At 39.1% G+C, this 22,455-nt stretch overlaps 1 protein-coding gene across 3 annotated transcripts in view; it reads left to right on the forward strand.

Annotated features, from left to right (window-relative positions):
• The first annotated feature begins 56 nt into the window (after positions 1 to 56).
• Positions 57 to 22,455, forward strand: part of LOC142100689 (vascular endothelial growth factor receptor kdr-like) — a 165,219-nt gene continuing 142,820 nt past the window's right edge. For all 3 annotated transcript variants that reach the window (XM_075184407.1, XM_075184409.1, XM_075184408.1), the window contains exon 1: positions 57 to 591. In XM_075184407.1, the coding sequence (XP_075040508.1) occupies positions 528 to 591 (64 nt within the window). In that variant the 5' untranslated portion in view covers positions 57 to 527. The remainder of the gene's footprint in view (positions 592 to 22,455) is intronic.

A 22,455-nucleotide genomic window follows, 5' to 3' on the forward strand; every position in this document is an offset into this window, starting at 1 on the left:
GGTTCCTTGGCTGACGTATCTCCTTCCTCTTGTGTTTGTATAAAGAATCTCAGCTTGTAGCAAACATCCCAGAAGAGAGGCACTCCTGACTGACCATATACCGTATGAATTAAATGCTGCATGTCTTCTTTTTTAAATAGTGTGAAAGTAAACCTATCCCCAGGGGTTTGGCAGCTGGAAAAAAAAAGTTTTTCAGAGCAAAAGGGGAAAAAAAGTTGTGTGAAAGCTGTAGCCTGTGTGATATATTCCACACAGATCTGATCAGCACCTGCAGGGAGTAGAAACTTCTCTCTACACTAGAGAAACACGTCTGGATCGCGATGTCTGGCTGAACAGCTCAAACTTCTATTCACTGTTGGTTGCTTTACAAAGTGTCCTGTCTGCATCTTGGACTCAGGAACTATTAAGGTGGATTTCAGGGCAGTTGGGACAGCGCTCTGCAAATAAGGAATTCCGCAGCAGCGAGGAACAACTAACTGTATATTTCTGTACTTGTCTTGAAATTTACCTTCCCATTCACTGTCACCATGGGGATCAAGCACATCGTCACATTGGCTTTTACCCTCCTACAAGGATTCCAGTGCACCTCAGGTAAGAGGCAAATACCATCAGGTTCCAGTAGCTCTGTGGATGTGTGGCTTGGCAGCCAAGCCTTGGCTAGGTGTTTTATTGCAAGCGCACCAAGTCAGGTGGCTTTGATATGCGACTGGCTATACGACACTGTACAAAGCTGGATTTGTGCCACTGCTTTCTTGTTAAAAGCATTGGTTAAACATGTGAAATTGATCATATTATTATTATTATTATTATTATTATTATTATTAATGGTCTGACCTGGTTTATTTATTTTTTTATTATAGATGTCACAAACGATTTGTCCAGAAAAATGGTTTAAGTTAGTTTAAAGATAACTTTTTTTTATATATGGAAAATTATGCTTTCCAATATCGATATTGTATCCTATTTATACCCATAATAATTATCTGTACATTTGATAGGAACGTGTAGTTTTCTTGAGGGAGGATAAGTAATAATGTCCTATATAAGAGTTATACATGGCATAATGCACCCCACTGTTATATAGATGCATATTAGCAGTTCTATGATCATATTAAAGCACAAGTGCTTCTATACAGGTCACATGAATCCAAGGGGACTTGTAATATCCATAATAATTTAGAGTAGGGATCCATAATTCCTTTTAATACACAAGTTTCCTGATGAGCACTGAAGTGATGACATCAGAATTCACCAATTATAAGTTATGACATTAGAACGCACGTTTTATACAGATTTTCTTTACAGCAGTTTTTACACACATTAGCATCACTAGAGTATTAAATAAGCATTGGTAGTTTGTTTATATACAATTAATTGTATGTGATGTAATTATTAGAAGCAGTGATGGGTGGTAAACATTGGCATAGTTTCTGAATTCAATATAACATGCTCTTAATCGTTATTTTATGTGTAAGCTTGAATTTTAAAATGTTGTTACAGAAGATATGAGGAGATAAACGTGTGTGTGTGTGTGTGTGTGTGTGTTTATGTGCAGGATTTGCATTATGGATAGCAGTTGCTGAGAGACTGGTACATGTGTAAGTGATGTGTTAAGAAAGTATGTGATAGTTTTGCCACTGGCTTAACTTTTACATTGCCTTCTGCCTACTTTAAAATTGCACTCTGGACTGTACCACAAACACTGCTTAAATTACTACAACTGGGACTACATGCTTCTATTATAACCATACTAACAATAACTAGTGCTGTATGGAAACACTGCATCATTCTATTTCCCCAATGGAAACAGACATTTACACAAATTCACACATAAATGCCCCTATAGTGACCTTTAGTCAACCTTGCAATGTTACGTCATTCTATTTGTTTTCTTTATGACTAAAGCTATTTCAGATATGTAAAAATGTAATTGCTTGGCGGAGGTATATATATATATATTTTTTTATTTCAGGATATGTTTTCAATTAGTGGTACACATTCTCTGAATAGAGTACAGCTTGCAAAATCCACCAGCAGATGGCACTCTCCTTCCCATTTTTAAGTGCAAATCGTTCATTTGCTGTATTCTATTATTATCCTTTCTGTGTACAAGTGAAACATTTAGTGCAGACTTGCGGGTTTGTCTTAAGGACGGACACCTAGGTCAATGCTAAACTATCCTACCAGGGTGGGGTTAAACGATAACATCAGGTTATGTGGCCATATATACAATGATCTCATCATTTATTGTACTTTAGAGACTAGAGATGGTGATGTGTTAATATAACAGACTTTGGCAACCTGTGGCTCATAGTTGTTGTTAACCTACAGGTGGCAGAGCATGCTGGAAGTAGTAGTTCTACAACAGGTTAATGAGCCACAGACTCCGTGAGCTTATTGACTGATGATACTATCACATGGACCCTTTTCACTGTGTTTGATGTGCAGCATCAAATTGCTCCAAATCGACATCATTCATCTCTATGACCTGTCACACAAGTGCTTTAATCGCTGGAGCACAGCAGTGTTTTGGAACACTCTCCAGTTGAAATAAATACATTATATTTGAGCAGACCCTATCAATAGTGTTTTAAGTGCTCATTTTAAGCTGTGTTTTATTTAAAAGTGTTGAACCTTTCCAGCTGCATTTATATGCTACACAAATTAGCTGTAAAAAGTCTTCTGAAGCTGGAAAAGTGTTAGCATGAAAAGCACCTGTGTGAAACCACTCTAACAACTGACCTTTGCCCTTTTCCCTGTAAAACTTATTTAGAATTTAATTTTACATTAAGCAAAAATGTACATCCTCTGTTTTCAATTGACAAATCACTGTAATTTCTGTTCTAATTAGACTGTCTAACATTTATTTACTGTATCATATGTTACAGTATTTAGAAGCATATCTCAAATTGGCCCATTAAAATAATTCATGCCAACATATTATTATTAATAATAATAATAATAATAATAATAATAATAGCAATTATAACTTACTGCCCTACAGTACTTTGCACCTTCCACCAATACCATTTCTGAGCTTCTGAGAATGATTCTTTACAAGTCAATCAACTGTAATGATACCTACTATAGCTGACCAAACAATTTAATATGTAATCCACCCTATACTAATCTGGCATGTTTATAACATCCGTCTGCTCTGGTTATTTACCTTGTTCAGACTGGAAACCCTGTGAACATTACTTTTACTAATGTCAGCGCTCATAACTCTTTCTTTATATTTTTATAAGAGCTATAATTATGTCACATACCTGTCCTGCTACTAGATTTCACTCCTATTTAATGTTGTAGGTAACTATAAAAGTATTTGCACCCAAACACACACTTCAGGTATAAAGTTCAATCTTTTTGTACTCTACCTGAATTAACTATTATAAACGCTATCAAGCAAAAAGTTAATTAAAAAGTACTCATGGAGCAGAGTAATTAATAAAATAAAAAAAAATATTGACTTTAAAAGTAATAGTTCTCCGATTAACAATGGCTGTCTTGACATCCTCTGACAGTAAAGCACTTTCCTCTATCACTGAACACTTGGTAAGAACCACTTACGTGGAGTCATTTTATAACAGCTACTCAAAAATTAACTATGTAAGGCTGATCTGCATAATGCTAATGTGAGATGTAAGCACTTATCACCACCCTGGAGATCTCCTGTTGAACTTGACAAGGTATAATGCTGGAAGTAATATAAGTGAGGTGTGAAAACCATTCAGCTATATAATATAAAGACCTGTTGACATCCATACTGATTTCTGGTGACTGTTTCCAGAGTTGGACACAGAAGAGCTATAAATAAGTTCACCAAAGTGATATTTGGAAGATTTCCTATCGTTGCCTATCGCAAAGATAGAAAATCTTCTATGAGGCAATTTATCAACAAAAGAGGCTGGCAGGGGTAAAGGTAGTCTTATACAGCATGCTGGGCCAGTGCAGGGTCCCTCTGCCCTTGTAGAAAAGAGAAAAAGTGGAGATATTGCCTATAGCAACCAATCAGATTCTAGCTGTTGTTTCATAGTTTCATGTACTAAATAAATGATAACTAGAATCTAATTGGTTGCTATAGGCAACATCTCCACTTTCTCAAACCTGCAGTTTAGCAAATATACCCCAAAGTCTCCTTCTTCCGCACCAGATCCTTGTGCTTGAACTGAGTTCAGTCTACAGCTTGTTGATTGGATATGAAAAGAGAGACGATTATTAATGTGTAACAATGAAGTACAGAAATGTTTTATTTATCACCTTGAATTTGTAATGAATGAGTGCTTAAGGTCAACCCAGAGAGCAGATAAAGTATGAGCTTATAAATCATGTTTAAAACAGGGTAGACTGTAGTGACTAGGTGGGCTAAGCTCTTATCTGCTGACTAACCTTATGCATATGTGTTGGCTGAAAGCATAAGTGGTTAATGCTTTAAGCAGCCCAAATACTCTATAAACCTTCCAAAGAGCAGGTCAAGTGTGCTTTATGGTAGATCTCTGGAAACAAGACATTATTTCTCTTGTATGAGATAACAGTTTACTGGGAAGAAGAAACTAATACTAATGCTTAAGGGAAGCTTGAAAGTTACTCATGTTATATTATATATTTATTGTATTTGTGCTCTTGTGATTGGGTATGCAATCAGATACATATGGAATCTTAATTAGAGCAGTGGATGAGAGTCGTCTGCACCACGAATACTAGCATTCCTCTAGGCATTTGCTTAAACAGATAATAGTTAAAAGCTCCAAAAAATATTACTGACTAGTTAAGATCAGCAAGGTGTCTTTATGGGAGGTGAGAGTAATTGCTAACATTGGTCAAATAGTACTATGCTTTTCTGTTTTGTGTTTTTGATTCTTGGTGGGTTTTTTCATAGAAGCAAAGCACCACTTGTATAAGCATATAATGTTTTCTTGTTAGTATCTTATAGATTGCTGTGAAAAATTGCATTATGTTATTTGATCCAAGTCAGTTACATGACAGAAACTATTGATCCAAGGCTATTATTCAGCTGAAATATTGTGACATCCAATAAGTATCTGAATTATTTTCTGGGCATTCATTCCAATGTGCGGCTGCCTCTCTCCGTTGATCTTACGCAGAGTCATTCTGATATCTAATGGAAAAGAAAACAATAGAGATCATTGTCCTGTATGACAAAATCATTTAGTTCTACTTTAGAGGACCCCTAAAACAAAAATCCAATTTGTTTTATATAAAAGTTAGAATTAACAGTCACAAGTATATGTGCATAGGTTAGAAATGAATGTAGGTGAGATGGGACTGTGATTCGTGGGTAAGCATCTCGTTTATGCACAACAATATTCAGTACAAAAAGGAAGATTAAACTGGATAGCAGCAGGTTAAACAGACATTTGCCTATGCGCCCCCCCCGGGCTGACATCTCCCAGCCCGCACCTGAGTATGACAGTTTTTTCAACAGGATCAACAGCAATCAGGTGTTTATACGGAACATTGAAAACTGCGGAAGTTTCAATATTAGTCAAGATTTGATATTGTTTACACACACATTAGAGCCAATATACAAGTGGTAGCCTAAAAATACTTGACCGTCCTGGATGCCTATATTTATGGCCAGCATGGCTGGTAGAGGAGAGCAGCGTTCTGAACAACCCTTGAGCATCTTCTACCACCATTTTTGTCCATTACCTGTATATTGATTTTAATAAACCTTTCCCATAGTGTACACTATACTCTGTAAATCAGAGGTTAGATCACTGTAAACATCAACAACATAATAATCAGAAGAAGCTGTGAAGTTCATGTCATTTTATTTTATTTGCTTCTGTGAATGTTTAACTTAAATAATATTGTGAGAGCAGAAGCTCAGGACAGGCCAACGTTTACAGAGACTTCATGTGTTTTCCCTTTAGATTGTTGTTTCACTCTGCCTTCTAGATCACACTCAACCACTTTTCATAGGGTCCAGACACTCAGACGGAACTTTCATCTTTTGTGGAGTTTTTGTTCCAGCCTTACTAGCTATGTAACTATGGGACCTGGGCTCATAGTTGTTTTGCCAGAGAGTTAAATGAATTTGTTGTAAGAACTAATAAAAGTACAAAGCCATCCAAGGTTTGTTTATTAAAGTGTTAGCCATTTTTGCTTTTACTGCATGCGCAGCAGCTCCGTTTAGGCAGCACTGTACTATACAGCAGCCGCGGCGCTGTCAAAGAAGCGTCCGCGGCGGTGCTGTATACAATACAGCCCCGCCGCGGACGCTTCTTTGACAGCGCAGCGGCTGCTATATAGTACAGTGCCGTTACGTAGGGCACTTCTTTAGCGGAGGGGAGGGGTTTCTGGAGACCCAGAAACTCCCCCCTGCGTGCGCCACTGGCTTTACAATTGGAAACAAACACAGTAATAAAATGACACTGGGTATTGTAGACAGAGAGCTTACAATCTATAGCATAATGGGAGTTTGATGCATGTGGTTGTGCCACCTTTGCATATTGGTCCAGCCAGATTGCAAAGGTACAAAGTGCTTAGCGGGCAATGTTATCTTATAAGTTAAGGCAATAACCATCAGTAGCAAGTGTAGTGTCTACATATATTATATTTCTATGCTCCTTCCCTGGGAATTCCCTCGCAACAGTAAATATGTACACTGATGTATTTAATTCTAGAGAAAGAAGCAACTCGCAGCTCTGCAAAGATAAACCATCGCTGGTATAGAAAGACTTGGAACAAGAGCTATCAATTCATCTTTTTGCTTCAGGGTCACGCTTTACTGATTTTAAAAAAAGCACAATGATGGTTTTCTATTTTGCTTCCCAGGATGGTTCAGCCACTGAATGGGGGACATTTAAGAAAACAGGTGCTTTGGTTACTATGTAGAAAAGGTGCTGTCAATCCTAGAAACAAGCTTATAAATGCCATTTTTATTGTACAAATTAGAAAAGGAAACTAAACATCTCATTGGTTGCTTTGTCATAAGTATTCATAAAGATGCCCCCATGCATTGTGCTGGGACTGGCTGTGTTACCGGCTATCCTTTCTTCTGGGTCAGGATTGAAAATTGTTGTGTATGAAGTCAGTTTTAATAGCAACTTATTACAGCATTTGTGGCCTTACTCTACATTTTTACCTTTACCTTATATGTTTATGAGACGCCAGTGTAATTTACTCTTTGTATGTGTGTGTAGGAGGTGAAAGTCATAAGAGAATTCCTTATATTTATATAGGGCCATAAGCCACTAAAGTGATTGAGCCATGAAGCTACTTGTTCCAATGGGCGGCAAGTAATGTCATAACACTGCTTTATAACTCTGACCTATAATACACAGACTCAGGTAATCAGGTAACAGGGAATAATAATATTGAAATATGACAATTTCCTGAAAGAGTGGGTGTTCGTTTCAGTACAGTCGTCTTAGACAGCAAATGGCTAACTGGCAGTATGGTAGTTTTGCTAGCCAGTGCCAGCTGAAACAGGGAGGAAGTGCTGGGACTCCGGAACTGTGCTCAGATCGCTCCAAACAACTCCTGCATTTCCACCTAGCTTCTCGCAGCCTTTCCTGTGTTTCTGGTTAGTGTGGGAAAGATGCAGCAAAGGAAGTGCTCAGGGTGTTTGCACAAGTACGCTAGAATTGTTCTCTGTCTCAGGGTCACAATAGTGGGGACCTCAAAGACATTGTGCAGAGCCAGGAGAAGTCATGGGAGTTATTAGCACAAAGAGAGCCATTTATCAAAATATCAATAATCTCACAGCTGTAACATGTGGGCATCGAAATACAAATAGATGTTTATATGAAACCTTTTTTCCTTAATATGAACCATAGTTTAGAGGTTTTAAGTAGAATTACTGTTGTTTTGTCACGACATAACATTCCCATCACTATGGGCCTGATTCATCAAGGAAAATCACTCTGCGTATGCCCAGACACCACAGAACTCAGCCACGTCCAGTTCATCTTCGAGCGCAAAGGATATTTACTACTTATGATTTCAGGAAGGGAACAGGGTGGGGAAGGGGCGGCTGCCCGTAGTCAATGCACAGTAAGGGCCTGCCAAGCTCAAGTGTACGCAGTAGCGTCGGAATCAAGCTCTGGGCATCTCTCAGGTACTTGTTGTTTTAGTCGTATCTCTTGCTCCAGCTACAGGTTTAGTCTATGTGCTGATTACTTGTGTCTGCAATCAGGAGCAACTATAAAAATGTATTTTATGCACAGTGAACATTCATAATATGAATCCCCTCCCCCGCCCTCTCTAGCTGTGCATTGAGCTTATTGAGTTACTGTGCTTACTGTTTACTATACTGCGCTGTCTCCCATTGTATTGTAATTTGCTTGTTCCTGTACGGCGCTACGGACACCTTGTGGCGCTTTATAAATAAAAATTAATAATAATAATAATAATAAAATACTAATAAATTAATTTCATGAAAAAAAAATACAAAATAAACACTTTTTTTTAAATTGTTTTACTGTTTTATCATTAATGCCTATATTATTAACAGGTGACATTAAGTGAAGTTTCTTTTCTGTGCATTCTTTTGTGATTTTATATTCCACATATGTATTGGACGTATCCTGCAGTCTCTTTTCTAGTAGAGCAGAACAGACCTACACCTGGATTCATCACCACACATATCTTTACATCCGTTCCTTGTTGAATTTGGGCTTATGTATACTCAATTTACATGCGTTTTAAAACAAACACACATTGGGCCTGATTCATTAACAAAATTAAAGCAAAAAAAAATGAGTATCTTTGAACCTTGGCAAAACCATGTTGTATGGGACGGGGAGCTAAATTGAAAATGTGAGGACAGATTTATAATTGGGGTAGAGCATGTCCTAGATCAACTTTTAATGTCAGTGTAAAGCAAACAAATCAATAAAGCTATCAAGTATTTGCGTCCTACATGAAAAAATAGCCAGTGGTTTTCTTATGTGCAAAATAATAAACTCATTTGCACCCTTTGCATTGCAACATGGTTTTCCCATTTTTCAAAGTTACTTATTTTTTTGCTTTCCTTTCCTTAATGAATCAGGCCCATTGTGCTCAGTAAACGTGCCTTTATGAATCAGTCGCATAATATCTTTTTCTCTCAGCAGTTCCCAAATAAACATAGTCACATAGTATTTATAACTATTTAGTGAATATAAAATCAATATATATAAATATCAATGATTTTATTGAGTTTAATAAAATGTTACTTCTTGGTGATATGTCCACTTTGTAACTCTAACCCTGTTGAAGGTCAACCTAAACGTCATGGATTTGAATTTAGGACCTGCTTCAATGAGAGAAAAGAAAATGACCAATGAAAACTATATTCCTTATTTCAGCAAGCTGGAATATCCGTAAAGTGTTAGTTACCCACAAACTTTAGTTTTATATAATGGTAGAGGAATAAGGGCAATTACTGCCAAATGAGGTTTAAATCAGGTACTTTACAAACATGCATTCATTGGTGCTGTATAAATAAGAATATAAATAAGTGGGACCCCAATATAAGGCACTGGTATGGTTTGAACCCAGGATTTCAGGGTTATCAGTGATTGTCTTCTCTGTCCTAACTAACCCAGCAGCAATGAGCTCCCAATGTTCTCCAGGCCAAGTTAAGGCATTGGAGATGGCTGGAGCATTTTGGGGACTGTCCCTGTGTCCAGCCCTCTATTGTTTTCTTTGATTTAAATCTGCTGAAGTCTCGTCCTAGTCGCAGTCGCAGTCTCAGTCACTGTCCAGCTTTTGTCGTAGACTTAGTCTGTGCCGTTGTGTCTTTGTAATGGTCTGTTTTTCGTTTCTCCTGGTTTCTGCTCCACTGATTACCCCGTGTCTGTCTTGATCAGATTCTGTTGCTGCAATCCCATGTCTCTCTCTGTCCTGGTAGACTCCCCCTAGTTTTCCCTACTGTAGTTCTGATATTAATTTTGCTTTTTGGGGGCATCCATATTCCTGATTGGAATCCCAAGGGTAAAGATGGCTGCTTTAGGCCCAAGGGCACACAGTGACCAGGAACAGTGTTCACCATTGCTGGTCTGATTGATATGTCCTTCCCTCTCCTCCCTTATGTGATTCCTGCCTCGGTCTTGTCTGATTCCCTATTTGAGCCTGTGGCCCCTAACTATCAATCTGCATTGATAACAACGATTTTCTATGGAACATTTGTTATTGTCGCAATTTATTGGCGCAATTTAATATAAAAATATTGTTTTGCAATACTGAAAAACAGCACAAAGATTTCATTGATCACATTGCTGGGCCAGTCTAAGGGTATATGCCCATGCATGCCCCGGCTAGCCGTCTCACACATGTGCACTGTAACCGAAAGCCCAGGCTTGGCCATTAAGTTGTCATTTGTGGGGGGAAAAAATAGAAAAAATGCATAAAACATATAAAATAAATAATTATTATTTAAAAATATTGCTGATTGAAAAAATGCTTTATTTAAATAGTAAAGTATTTTTCCTCAACTATCTTCTACTATCGCCTTCCTGAGATGATGATAACAGAAGAAGACTTGCAGTAGTACATCTCATTGCCAGTGTTAACTTTTGATAGATAAGTAGAATCCCTATCTCTAATGAAAACACCTGAAGTCCCCTTAGTCCTGTTTATGTTCTCATGTGTTTCCTGGTGGACTCATGGTCCTGCACTGTTTGACTAATCTACTTTTTCTATGTTCATAATTCTGAAGCCCTCTCTGCAAAACCTTTTAATTTACCCAAATGGTCCATTTATGTTGGTTCATTTGCTGGCATTCCATTATCTCTCAGTTATTGATCAATTATCCCCAGTAGCAATCATTAGTCATTTCAAAAAGAGTAAAGGAAGGTTGACAAGCAAAAACTTATATAGAAAATAGATAACTAAACCAACAGCGCTCCAAAAGACAAATGCAGCCCACAACCCACAAGTAACACAAAATATGAAAGAAATAAAGGTGCTAATGTGTCAAACAAAAAACATAAAGTAAAAATTTAGGGTCCAAAACAGTTGAGAAAAGTGTTCCACAATCTCCTTCTTATACAGCATTGATGTTAGATCTCCAACATCTTCTTTTATAACTCCGTTTCACTTGTTTCAAAATATCTCCCAACTCGACACCTCCGTTCTGCACAAGATCTGTGTCTCTCATCCATTCTCATCACATCCTCCCATTCCCGGTTACATGACTTCTATGGAATTCCCTCCCTCGCACAATAAGACTTTCTTGTAATCTTCAAACCTTCAAGCGTTCTCTGGAAACTGACCTCTTCAGGCAATCTTATATTATTCCTCACCATCTTAATCTCACTAGGTTACCCTATTACCACCCTTTACACAATTAACACAAGACAACAACCCTCTGACACCCTGACCAACACAGCTGTGTGACTGGACCATAAAGCTCACTAAGCACTTATTACCTTTGCTCTCTGGCTGGATATGCAATATGTAGCACTTAACCTCCTGTATCAAACTCAAATTGTCCCATAGATTGTAAGCTTGCGAGCAGGGCCTTCTCACCTCTCTATATTACCCAGTATTGTTTTATTACTGCTTTTGTTCCCAATTGTAAAGCGCTATGGAATTTGCTGGCGCTATATAAATAAATATTGATAATGAAGATGATGATTACTGCTGACTGTATGCCTGCCCACAAGTAATAGTAAGTAACTCAGTATGAATAACACACACTGAGTAATACAATCACTTCCTGACAACGAGAAGCACACACTGGAATTCCTTTTCACACATGCACTTGAGTCACTTAACCAGAAGTGTGTTTCAGTCACATGGGTTACGACCACATGCGCTAACAATATCTTGCTTCTGTTTCCTTTCCTTGGCTCAAAAAAGAGATGGAACTCCATGATGTAACTTTCCTGCCTAAGAAATAGCAGCTATTTTCTAACATACTACTATGTGTGTTTAAATTGTCCTAATGTTATACAAGCTTAAAATAAATATTTCTTCAAGTGGGGTGGAGATAAGGGCTTCTATCAAAGCCCCTCTACCGGTAATATATCCAGCTGTGATTCTTCCCCATGCAATGCACATAATGAAATATTTTTTTCTTTCTTCTCAATAATGATTATTTATTTTTTCGTATTTTTTTATTCCATATACTTTTTTTTCAAAGGCATCTTTAACCAGAAGCCCAAGCTCAGGCTTCCAGCTCCAGCGCATATGTGCGAGCCGGCATGTTGGTGTATGTGTGAGCAGAGGCTCCCTGCTCTGGCCTGAGAGTACTGTTACTGCTGCTATTGTCGCCAGTGAGCTGAGCATCAATCAGCTGCCCCGGGGACATTTTCTTGATAAATTGTCCAATCTAAGATTTTCTATCGTTGTGGTATGTTGCATTTCAATATGTCATATATGTGGGACATGTCCTGGTGTCTCCATTTATAGGTTAGAGTCGACCACTTAATCAGAAGCATAACAAAACTACTATTAATGGAAAACATCTGAGTTCTGCTCTATTCCGACAAATCTGATGCCCGCAGACCAATCCATCTTCTGATCCAACACGTCTGTACACAGACATGGGTTACAGTGGCCACAATGTAGGAACCCTCTCCCTCGCTCGGCAGATAAAGATGATACCACTTATATCATGAATAATGCATGAATTGTTGGTACACACATGCACACGTAAGGCATATTTAAGACTTGGCATTCCTAGAATTTGTTCTTGAAATATTTGGCTGATTTTATACATTGTATTGTGCAGACGAGGTGGCAATCCCACCATTAGCTACACTAGCATTTATCCCATATCAATAAGCTGGCCCCATATTTTTATTTGGTCCTACTGCAATTTTGACCTGGAACAATTATAGTCTGAATGGATTTCAATTGTTCTTGCTTATTATTGGTGGTCAGTAGAGACACATTTAGTTTAGTCAACATCAGTCAGATGGATGACAAAATTGCCACGCATATGGCCAACTTTATAGCTTTTCCTTAAAATTACTACCCACAAAATAGTTTTTATTATGTCTTAATGTACTAAACAGTGAAAGTGTGTAAAACATTTCCTGTATGAGGAAAGCATGAAATTGGTTAAACTACAGTTTTACAGAAGTTCCCTAATAAATAACAGGTCTGGCTGGCAGCTTGTGCACCTCAACATTTCAACATTATTCAATCACTAATGGCTACTGATGAACACACAGTATTCATGTGTATACTGAACGCAGAGACGGACCTAGACTTTTTTTTAGGATGGGCGAATTAGCATAGCCCCGCCCCTCCTTTAATCTAATTCAGCGGCCTACCCCTCCTTTGCTTAGATGCTTTCATCGGACATGGCGGCTGTGAAACAGGCAGTGGATGATATCCGGGTGCTTTGATTGTGTTAAAAACATAATCGGACCACCCGGGCAGGATCCTCTGCTTGCCTGTCGGCCAATATGCAAATGTATATAGTGTGATACTATTGGGGGCAATTGCCCCGATCGCCCCCCTCTGGGTGCGCCACTTACTGGACGCTATATTTTAATAAATAAGCTTGTGTCAAACTTCTGCATATCAGGTTTGGCAGGGTAAATGCATTCAATACATTTCCTATCCTAAATCTGCATAAATTATAATGCCCAGAGAATTGCCCATTAAAAGTTACACTTCTTCAGAGGATTTTCTACTATGTTATTCAATAGTTTTCTGATGTTGTAAGAAGATATTCTTATTTAAAAGTCATCCTCATGGTTTTATTTTGTAGCGCACATCTCTTTACTGACAGTTGTGTTAAATGTTGGCTTTAAAGCGTTTTTCAACAAAAGCATATAGCGGTATCACAAAACAGACAGACTGTGAGGAGCACTGCATTCCAAACTAAAATTTAACTTAATCATTTTTAAATTCGACATCTCATAGTTACATGGGTATTAGTGATTCACTCCATTTAAAATAATATGTCAAGTACTTTTTTGCTGGACATGTGTCTGGAATTTATCACATCAGTTCAGATTCCTTTCCTCTGTGGAATTGTCCTTTAACCCATTCAATCTAAATTAACCCTGTTTCACTAACCATATGATATTACAAAAACATAAATCCGGCAACTTGCTGGCAGTCGTCCTGAAGTAGGGAGCAGTGTTTTGCTTTTTGTAAGTTACTCTCTTCACTTAATAAAATGAAAAAATCTCATATAGCATTGCATCTGTTTTACAGCTGTTTGATGACAGCTCTTCAAGCAATCAGGTAAAAGTTATTGTCACCAAGGATGAATGTGTTGACACTAAATAGATCAGTATGAGGCATGGGGAAAATCCAAGTAAAACAGATTTTCTGAAAAGCTTTTCATGTTAAGGAATAGCATGTGTGATCATAAGATTAATCCCATGAAGCCCCTGGTAGTAGGTAGACCAGTGATGGCTACTTAGGGTCTGACAGGTTTAATTAAATCTTGGTGCACTCAGCAGCAGTCCCAGACAGAGATTTGACCTAAGGGGACACAACCTTACCCCAAACTGTGCCCAAATCTTTTGTGGTGTGGTATACAGTCACATAAAGCTACTACTGTAATAGGATCCTGTGTCCCAAAGCAATCTTTTATTGAATGTAGTATCTCTGCTTAGATGGGTTTTTTTAGTGTTATAATGTTGTTAAGTGTTTTTTTTTTTTTAAATGTGACCTTTTGCTTTAGGCTTTCCCTTATGTAAAGCCCAACACCCATAATTATTGAAGAGTTGTGTGTCTGCTGCATTCAGGTAGATATATTCCCTACTTGCTGCATATCTCTATTGCGAACACATTGAACTGATCTTGCACAGAATGAGAATGCTGCTTAGAGCATCCAACTGACCATGAGCCAAAACATTGGAATGTGAGGAATGCATTAGTCCCCTGAGTCACTCTTATGTACTGGCTGGGAGTTTTATATCCAAAATAATAGTTATGGATGGATCGAATAAGCCTTTTATATTTGTTTCCTTGTGAGAGTTTCACTGTTGTTTAGGTGACTGACTCTTTTTAAACAAAAACAGAATCTGACAGCTAGTTAGAACTATTTCACCAACCCAGTTTGTCCTTTTACTTAACCCCTGGCCCAATTCAATATTATGAATAGCTATGTCTCTTGTTCAGAGTTCACTGGAGTTTCCCTGGAAATGTTATCATGATATGTATGTTCATAAGTTCAAATATAGGTGTAAACGGTAAACATACATTGGATCAGGAACAGTTTTTTAAGCAAGATAACCAGTTACATAATCCCTTGAAATAATATTACCACACAATATTAAATGTAGTATAACTATAATATTATGTGTAAATATATATATATATATATATATATATATATATATATATATAGCATTTTTCTTTTTAGGAAATTAATCCTTTTTCTATTCACAGATCCCATGGGGTGCATTTACCAATATAGGTGCGAGAGTGTACTGTCGTAGCCATAAGTATTGTCCCTTCTTCGTTTTTTTACCCAGTAATGCCCAATTTCTTCCATAAAAGTGTTGAAATGTATTTTGTTATCCACATATGCATTTCTTTGGTTTTCAACGGAATAAAACCTAAAAAGCAGACAAATTTACTAAGTCATAGCTTATTCCACACAGAAAGACTTAAATGGGCTGGACTAAATGATTTACAACTCTTAGTTATAGTTACAAATAATTAGATTTCAATTAGGTGATTCTCGTTCACTTTGGAACTGAACTCATCTGTGATGAGTAGCAGGTGCCGGCATTAAAAATAATATTAAACAAGCAAGAATAGTAGAAAGGACTCTTTCTTGCATTTGTGCCACTATGTGTATTGCAATGAGGATGCTGAATATAAAGACGAACAAAGAATTGTCCAAGGAGATCAGAAAGACGATTGTAGCCAAGCATGGACATTTTCAAGGGCACAAATCAATCGTCAATGTTCTAATCTCCACTGTCATAATGTTACTTGGAAGTTTATGACACTTGGCATTGTAACCAGCCAACCTGGATGTGGGCGCAAATGAAAACTTGATCTAAGCACCTCAATCGACTGCAGGATTCAAAATGCCCTTCAGACAGAAGGTATGACCGGTTTGACTCACACCATACATCACTAACTCATTAAAAGGGGGTTAGAAGCTCAGGAGAGAAAGCAAAGAAAAGAACATCTTACCTACACTCAAACATGGAGGAGGTGTGCATGGCATCATTAAATCTGGATTTTACTAGGCCATTTTGGAAAGCTATATTGAACCCGGAGCAAGAAAGCTGGGTCTCCGTCAAAGGTTATGGGTCTTCAAGCAGGACATAAAACACCCAGGAATGGTTCAAGACAAGATGCTTTACAGTTCTGAAGTGGCCAACAATGAGTCCAGGTCTAAATCTCATAGAACAACTGTGGAGAGATCTGAAAACAGAAGTTGGGAGAAGACACTCTTCAAATCTGGAGCATTTTTCACAAGTAGAACGGGCAAAACTGCCAGTAGAGAGGTGCAGGAAGCTCATCTACAGCTGAAGGAAGCAGTTGATTGCAGTTATTTTGTCCGAAGGTTGTGCTACCAAACATTAGGTCTAGGGTGTCAATAATTTTGGCACTATCATTTCTTTTCATTTTCTGATTTAAAAGTATATAGAATAATATACAATATTACATTCAGAATAAAAACGAAGGTTCTGCAGTATTAACAAAGAGAGAATTGTGGAGACCAAATATTCTTATTAATTTCAAAATATGTTTAGAGAAAATTATGAATTATTTGAAAAAAGTACAATGGCTACTTCTGACCACGACGGTAGGTGCGAAGAAACCTATAGCAATCAATCTGCAATTAGCTTTGATTGTCCTAGTGTCAGTTAGACTAATAAAAGTACATATCTGCAGCACAATGGCTCTTTTCCCCGTGCTATTAAATACAAACATGAATATATTTTATATAACTTGATTTCTGTGGCATGGGATCATGATTAATTTATCTAATCTATTGGATGGAAGGACAATATTTTTCTGCGCCACCCCTTTTTTCTGCACAGTCGGTCTCTTTACCAGAGCGCATTTCACTGAAAAATAGACTGTATGATGCTTCAGAGGCAGGTGTGATATGATCAATCAAAGGCCAGAATCTGTGTCAGTGGTCAAAGTAGATATTTAGAAGTATCGGTATGAAAATTATATTGGGAATGTAAGTGAATGGAATTTTAGAGTGCTACAATTAAGGCACTAACAGAAGTAGCGGTATGGCATGCCACCCTATACACCCCCACTACGACCACTGATCCCTGTGATATCACAGAGACTGTGGCTTTTAAATGGTCCACCCCCTCACACACCCATTTGCAGCCACTTAAAAGTGGTGAGCAGAAATATAAAAATATAAAAAGTTACAAAAATGTAACTCTGAACTTGTGTTAAAGAATAACTGGAAAGTGTACTTTAAAACCTACATGCACAAGTTTTCACAAGAAAGCAGTGCATCACAAAAGTGCATATTTTGAACATTCGCACTATTAATCATCTTGTTTGTGGAGGGTTTTCGTTTTATTTTATTTTAGAATTTTGAGCGAGTGTAGAGCTCTTATGATTGTGAAATGTTAGACTAGGCTTACATTTTTTGCTAGTTCTAATTTTAAGTTTAGGCTTAGTACTCTCTCAGTAGCATTAGGTAAAGGTTCAGGTTAACAGTTTTTTTTACATCATATCATAGGACCCAGCAACACATACCCTTAACTGAACAATGATATTTCTCTTACTGAAGCATAAAGGAGTGAGACTGAGGGGTTTATGTTAAGTTGAACACAAATTCCATTCTTGGTGTGTAATAGGTCTTTTTTTACTTCTGGGCAAGCGCACAGAGTACTAATTCCAAAATTAGTGGTTGTGAGCATGCTCAGATGTAAAAAGCGTATTATGATGTCAGAATGGAATTTGCCGTCAATTAACATGAGCCCCAGAGGCTCTATAAATTAGGACAATTAATAATGGTGCCTAGACAAAAGCCCACTTTTACTTGTTTATTAAAATGACCATAACCGTCATCTTGGTGTTCTTAAATAGTTAATAAATATACAACTATTTAATCCCGTACACTCTCTTATTGCCATGAGACCTAATCCCAGGGGAGGGGCAGGAGAGCTATTACCTTCTTGGCCACACTTGTGTAAATGCAGCTACAGAATTGTGTGGCTCTGTACACTGGTAGACGTCACACAGACGGTGTTCTCACAAGGCTCAAGGAGAAGATTTTTTACTTTATCTTTTATCATATTTACAAAAAATAAAATACACCTTATAATTATTGTGTTTATCCTGCAGGAACACTGATCTCATACTTCTTCATAGATTGCCAACGTTCTACACTTTGCATCCCTTAAATAATTGCATATGTTGACATAGCCACATGATAGCACTGTAATTCCTCCCTAGGTCTAATAATGATCGCCTTCTATGCCTGGCTCTTCTCCTTTTTAGTTCTATTGAATTGTAAGTTGTTATAAGATCTCCATTTACAAGTATTTCTCTGCATCTAAGGAACAAGTTTCAGTCCTCAAGTTTGAGAACAGCAACCAGGACACAATACCCTCCCGTTCTTCGCATGCAAAAAGCATTTCAACCGTAATGATCTGTGCCCTGGGAGCTCTAAAAATAGCTCCACAATATTAGGGAGGAGTCCTTGTATTAGGCTGAGGAGTGCTCAATGTCCAAGAATGAATGGCGTGGGAGTGTAGGTATGAAGAGACTGTGGCTGTATTCAGTGCTTTGGAAATTGAACAGTAAATCAAGCTTGTGCTAATTTGCTCTCAAATGTTTGTTGATATGTTTTCCAGACACATGTAGCCATATTATGGGTTAACCACTGTTATTAAATAGCTTGGTCAAGTGGAGGTTTTTATCAGCTCAAACTGTTTTAGCAGATTTTGTTGTCAGCGCTTTACTCCCATGTGAACTCTGTGTGCACATCCTCTTTTAAAGTAGCATTCTCCAGCATGATGAACAATACACCAAACCCCTGGCTAGTGGCGGAACTGCAGCAGGTGTAATGCGGTATCGCCCACCCCCAGCATTCTCTGTGATATGCAGCTTTTACATGGTCCATCACCCATTTGCAGTCATTTAAAGTTGTGAGCGGAAATAACTTAAGCAATCTAAGAGTGGAGGTTTATGCCTGTGTCGCAACCAGTGCCGGATTAAGGGAATGGAGGCATCTGGGCTAAGGGGGCCTTCATTCCCCGTGAGGCCTCCCCCCCCCCCCCCGTGATCCGAGCTACCCCCCCGGTGAGGCCCTCCCCTGTGAGCCGAGCTGCCCCCAGCCCCCAAGGCACTTACCTCCTTCTCCTGGCATTGCAGTCCTTCCCCGGTGCGCTGTACGCTCCTTACTGAGGAGATCTCGTGAGGGTGAGACTCACGAGATCTCCTCAGTAAGGCAACTACAGCGCGCCGGGGAAGGACTGCAGTGAAAGTGCTCAGCAGCATTGATCGGGTCGGGGGCGCCCCCGCCCAGTCCGATCAATAATGCTGCTGAGCACATTCAAGGGCCCTCTGGACACCCGAGGCCCCTGGGCTGTAGCCCAGTTAGACCTCGGGTTAATCCGGCCCTGGGCACACATGGGTTTTAGAAGCAGCATTTTTATTTTTCAGCTGCTAAATGAAGAGAAAAGAAATCTAGGAGCAGTTTAACAGCATTTTCAATTGTTTTTAAACTGAAAAATAAAAAGTTGTGTTTTTGCTTTCAAGGTTGTCCACACTTAACATGCTGGAGATCAATTTCAAAGTTTAAAGTGTCCAACGTCAACGGCAAAGTGTAGGCGCTGTACAGCTCGACTTGCACTGGACTAGAAGTAAGGGTGGCAAGGCAGGTCAGGAGGCAAGTGTAGTCCTATCTGGGAGGGTGTCTGCTCCCCAAAATTCTGCAGCCTCCCAGACATTCCAGGAGAGCAGGCCTGTATGCCCCTCACTTCATCATTAATTTAAGCCATAGTCTAAACGCTGCCACATTTTTGGAGAATAAAAAAGTTTCATTTAATGAAAGGAATGGATTTAAAGTGGTAGGAGGTTGGACTTTGACATTTACACTTTTGCACAAAGCGCCTCCTTACATTGATCTGTCTCCCCACAAGCCTAGGCACACTCTAAAGAGGGAATAGTAAGCATGTACCTTAAAGAGCACTAGGACCACATAGGAACAGACTTGCCAAGGCATTTTTCCAGTCTGCTTCATAAATGAGATCTGCTGTATTTCGTATGTTGTCTACACACCTGGCAAGTCCTAATACTTCCAGACTAGTTCCAAGTTTCAGCTGTCAAGTAGGATATGTGCTGTCATTAAAGAGATATGGCATCAATAGAAATGGGCTGGGTATGGGTTATTTTTATTTGGGCATAATTTATAAAATAAGGGAGAGCAGGGCCGGTGCTAGGGTCCATGGTGCCCTAGGCATTTTGTCAAAATCGGCGCCCACCCCCGCAAAAATCGGCGCCCTCATCCCTCCTCCCCCCTCACCCCATCTTTCCTTACCTTGCCTCACCACCGCCGCCTCTCTGCTCCGTCTCCTCCCCTCCACTCACTGACACTGTCGGGCCGTGATGATGTTGTCACGGCCCGACAGTCAGTGAGTGGAGGGGAGGAGACGGAGCAGAGAGGCGGCGGTGGTGAGCAATAGCCTCTTCCCCCCTCCCCGTGGATGTATCTGAATGCTGTGACAGGTATGGTCAGCAGTCGCCGCACAGTTTTAAAGTAATTTTCATTCTGTGGCGCCCTCCAGAGCCCGGCGCCCTAGGCAAGTGCCTAACCTTGCCTAATGGGAGCGCCGGGCCTGAGGGAGAGGCCTAATTTCTTCTGCATTCCAATCAGGAATGTTAGGCGTTGTGTGTGATCCCAATTCATTTCAATGACCTTTACAGCAGAAATTTTACCCCACAAGTAAAATATGCTGCATGAATTCCGGTGTAACAGAACTCAAATGATTTAAACTGTGCTAAGAGGTTATTAATACATTTTGGAAAAATTATGAAAACTAGTAAAAAGAACTTAATAACTAAAAGTAAATCCTACCAGTTAATCCCAGATGGCTATGATTAGAAACATTGCGTAAACCACTGTTAATAAAGAAGCCATTCACCTGTGATAATATGCCATTATACTTTTTAATTATTATCAGCATATTCTGCAGGGCTGTAAACATTATATATATTGCATATATAAATAATGCAGCTTTCAAAATTTAATATTTCCAACATAGACTCACAAAATCGCTCTGAAAAATCCCATGTGTATCGAGTGTTCCTGCTTTCTATGTATACACCTAAAACCTTTGCAAGCTGTAATCTAGTAAATACAGTGGCGCATGCAGGGGGGGTTTCTGGTTCTCCAGAAACCCCTCCCCTCCGGGAACCAACGATACTGTACAGCAGCCGCGGCGCTGTCAAAGAAGCGCCCGCGGCAGTGCTGTATTGTAGTATAATACAGCACTGCCGCGGATGCTTCTTGACAGCGCCGCGGCTGCTGTAGAATTCAGCCTCGCTGAAATGGAGCTGCTGCGCATGCGCAGCAGCTCTCTCTCGCTTTATTTTTTTTTTCCCGGGAGGGGGCGGAAACCCCCCCTTCTAAACCCTGCGTTCGCCCCTAAAATATGTTAATATAAAAATGAGATTACGCAACTTCAGGAAAAGGCAGTGTGACTTATGGAACAGGAGTAAATAACTATTAAGAATACACATAAAACAATCCTGCTAGCACAGGTCTGGAAGTACATTTTGTTTCATTCTTCTATTATTATGATGGAAAGATCCTGACTGCTCTAGGCTGCCTGGTCTCCTAGTAACAGACGTACATCATATCATGGCTTGGATAGGTTTTCTTGGACTCTTGACTGACTTTCAGTATCCAAAGAGCGGTCTGTGGTACAAACATGTTCATTTTATAGCCTGATAATGACAGATTCCCTCTCTCGAGGTAAGTTGCTGTCTATGGCTCTGGACAGAAAAGGAATATGTACAATCAAACACGCTACTTGCAGTGAAAAATCACCTCATATTATTTTATTTATTATTATTTATTTGTATAGTACCATCATATTACACAACACTTTACAGAGAATATTGAATTTACAGCAGTCCCTGCCCCATACCATGTACACTTGGAGATTACAGCCTAAATTCCTTCCACACAGCTCCTGGTCAATTTTGTCAGAAGCCAATTTACCTACCAGTATGTTTTTGGACTGTGGGAGGGAGCATGGGGAGAGCAATACAGACCACACAGAGAGAGCCCTGGTCAGAATCGACACATGTGAATATTTCCTCAAACTCTGGGTTAGTATCACCAAGGCAGTCGAGGCGAGATTTTAATGATAAATTATGTTATTATCAATGCAATAACAAATCACTGATATCACTGCATGTTCTTAAATAGGCCCATTAGGCACAAATGATCATTAAATGGCTAACTTACCACTTTGCCGGGCCAGTCTGAGGGGACATGTGCATGCGTGACCTGGCTAGCCGTCTCACACATGAACAGTGGAACTGAAAGCCCAACCTTGGCTTAACCCACTAAGTAAA

Source organism: Mixophyes fleayi, chromosome 9 (assembly GCF_038048845.1).
Source record: "Mixophyes fleayi isolate aMixFle1 chromosome 9, aMixFle1.hap1, whole genome shotgun sequence".
Lineage (NCBI taxonomy): Eukaryota > Metazoa > Chordata > Amphibia > Anura > Limnodynastidae > Mixophyes > Mixophyes fleayi.